At 43.1% G+C, this 3,221-nt stretch overlaps 1 protein-coding gene across 1 annotated transcript; it reads right to left on the bottom strand.

The window, feature by feature from the left end:
• Positions 1-450: 450 nt before the first annotated feature.
• On the bottom strand, positions 451-1,305 carry LOC141040885 (uncharacterized). Its single transcript, XM_073507001.1, has one exon. The coding sequence runs from the start codon at positions 1,303-1,305 to the stop codon at positions 451-453; it is 855 nt and encodes a 284-aa protein (XP_073363102.1).
• Positions 1,306-3,221: the final 1,916 nt, after the last annotated feature.

The raw sequence follows: 3,221 nt of genomic DNA, 5'->3' as shown, positions 1-3,221 counted from the left end.
GCCCTTTGAGGCTTTTGTACATGCCTGTCATATACAATTCCTTCAGCCCTGCATCGTCAGTGATACTAGCAATATCCTCAGATGAGGAATTAGTGATAGCAGAGGCAGGTGAAGAATTTGTAACATTAGAAGCACTTGAACATTCAGGTGAAGAATTAGCAGATTCACGTTCAATGCACTTCAAACATGGAGGAACAAATTCTTCCTGAGAAGTGCTGATTTGTTGAGCAAGTAATGAATCACGCTCCTTCTGAAGATCTTCATAACTCACCCTTAGCTTTTCAAGATCTTGCTTTCTTTGAAGAAATTCATAAGAAAGCTTCTCATGATCAGATAAGAGATTGTTATGATGACTTTGAAGGTTGTCAAACTTAGACTGAAGTCTCTGAAGATTTTCAGTCAAGGTTTTAGTGCGATCCATTTCTTCACCCAACATATTATCACTTTTGTCTAGCATGTTTTGAACCTTTTCAAAAGCCTTTTGTTGTTCACAGCAATCTTAGCAAGTTTAGAGTAGCTAGGCTTGAGGTTTTCATCAGATTCATCCTCACTTGATTCAGAGGAGGGATATTTGAGTACCTTGGCACCCTTTGCCATGAAGCAATAGGTGGGAGTGTAGTCATCGTTGTCGTCATCAGCCTTGTTGTAGAAGCCATTTTCTTCAGTGTTGAAGATGGACTTGCTAACGAATGCGGTAGCGAGGTCTAGGCTCACCACACCAGATTCTGACTCCTCAGATGCCTCCTCTTCCTCATGTTCCTCAGATTCAGCTTCAGAATCCATTTCCTTGCCAATGAATGCCCGAGCCTTCTTAGAGCTGCTCTTCTTGTGAGATGAAGACTTCGAGGATTTTGATGATGCAGACTTTGAAGATTTCTTCTTCTTCTTTGAGTCATCAGAACTGCAATCCTTGTATTTCTTCTTCTTTGATTCCTTTTCCCACTGAGGACAGTCTTGAATGTAGTGACCAGGTTTCTTGCATTTGTGGCATAGTCTCTTCTTGTAGTCACGGCATGAGGAATCATCACTCCTTGAGGATTTTCCAAAGTGACCACGCCTTGAGAACTTCCGAAATTTCTTCACGAGCAATGCTAGCTCCTGGCTCAGTTCTTCAGGATCACCAAGGCTGCTACCAGAATCTTCACCTTCAGATTCAGAGACTGCCTTGGCCTTCATGGCGCATGATCTACCATAGCTCAAACCATAGAGATCTCTCTTTTCAGCAAGCTGGAACACATGAGTGTTTAGCCTCTCGAGGATATCAGTGGGATCAAGTAACTTGTAATCTCCACGTTCTTGTATCATCAGTGCTAGAGTGTCAAATGAGGAATCAAGCGATCTCAGCAATTTCTTCACCACCTCATGGTCAGTGATGTCAGTGGCGCCAAGTGCTTGAAGCTCATTTGAGATGTCAGTGAGGCGATCGAAGGTTTGCTGAACATTTTCATTGTCGAGTCTTTTGAAGTGGTTGAAGAGATTGCGAAGAACGTCAACACGAGAGTCACGCTGTGTCGAGACTCCTTCATTTACTTTAGACAACCTATCCCAGATAAGCTTAGCAGTTTCCAAAGCACTCACTCTGCCATACTGCCCTTTACTCAGATGGCCACATATGATGTTCTTCGCTTGAGAATCGAGTTGCTTGAATCTCTTCACATCAGCAGCATACACAGAAGGTGTGACAGAGGGAACACCATTTTCCACAATATACCAGAGATCGTTATCAATTGCCTCAAGATGCATACGCATCTTATTCTTCCAGTAGGGGTAGTCCGTCCCATCGAAGGTAGGACACCCAGCAGAGACCTTGATCATACCTGCGGTCGACATAACTAAAACTCCAGGAGGTTAAACCAAAATCACACAGAACAAGGGAGTACCTTTCTCTGATACCAATTGAAAGTGCGTTAAGTCGACTAGAGGGGGGGTGAATAGGCGATTTTTATGAATTCTTCACTAAGGAATTTCAGGGAGAGGAAATTCCTAAGCGAAGAAATACTTGCAGCGGAATAAGTACTCAGATGCATACATGGCATAACATAAACATGGACATCATGATGAAATGAAAACAGATATAGAGTACGGAAAGCGTAAGCACAGGATAAAACAGAATGAAGACAAATAGACTGAAGAAATTGAACTAAGGAAATAGAGAAAGTCTTCAGTCAAAGTCTTCAAACAGATATGAACAAGCACACAACACAATAATGAGGAAATGGAAGAGTTGAGGAAATAGAACCAGTAGGCTTGGTGAAGATAATGATTTGGTAGACCAGTTCCAATTGCTGTGACAGTTGTACGTCTGGTTGGAGCGGCTAGGTATTTAAACCTGAGTACACATAGTCCTCACCATATTCTCCTTGAGCTAAGGTCACACAGACCTCGCCCAATCACTCGTGGTAAGTCTTCAGGTGACTTCCAAACCTTCACAAACTCGGTCACTCGGCGATCCACAATTTCCTCTTGGATGCTCTAGACCATGACGCCTAACCGTCTGGAAGATGCACAGTCTTCAAAGGTAACAAGCGTCGGATCCACGCAGGATCAATCTCTTCAGTGATGCTCAATCACTTTGGGTTTGTAGGTGTTTGGGTTTGGGTTTCCTCACTTGATGATTTTCGCTCAAAGTCCTCGGAGGATGGGATGCTCTCAAATGACAAGTGTCAGTTTCTCTCGTAGCAGCCAACCAGCTAGTGGTTGTAGGTGGCGGCTATTTATAGCCTAGGGAGCAGCCCGACATGATAAGACATAAATGCCCTTCAATGATATGACCGATAGGTGGGTAGTTATTTTGGGACAGCTGGCGCGTAGCACAGCAACGGTCGGATATTTGGTCTATCAAATTCCTCAAGGCTATCATGTTCCTCACTTGTAGGCAATCCACACTCACGAATTCCTAACTCCCCAGTCAGGACAAATTCCTCAGAGACCATACGAACTTTGTCTCTGTCACTGAAGAAATTGACTGAGCTGTAAGAGATTTCCAATGGCTTCACTCGAAGGGATTGGTAGGTGTAGGATTTTGAGATGAGCATCACTTGGAAAATTTTCCTTAGTATTTCCTCGACCCCCTTTAACAGTAGTGTTTCCTATGACTCAAGAAAGAGAAAATGAAACTACGAAAACAAAAGTCTTCACGCTTTATGTTCCCCGAATGAATACCAAGTCTTCACGGTCACACCAATTTCTTCACTTTGAAAGTCTTCAGAAATCCAAAGTCT

The sequence above is a fragment of the Aegilops tauschii genome, chromosome 2, assembly GCF_002575655.3.
Source record: "Aegilops tauschii subsp. strangulata cultivar AL8/78 chromosome 2, Aet v6.0, whole genome shotgun sequence".
Lineage (NCBI taxonomy): Eukaryota > Viridiplantae > Streptophyta > Magnoliopsida > Poales > Poaceae > Aegilops > Aegilops tauschii.
This window is presented reverse-complemented; position numbering and strand designations above follow the sequence as displayed.

Coding starts and splice junctions, on each gene's coding strand:
- LOC141040885 (XM_073507001.1), bottom strand. CDS start 1,305: ATGATACAAGAACGTGGAGATTACAAGTTACTTGATCCCACTGATATC.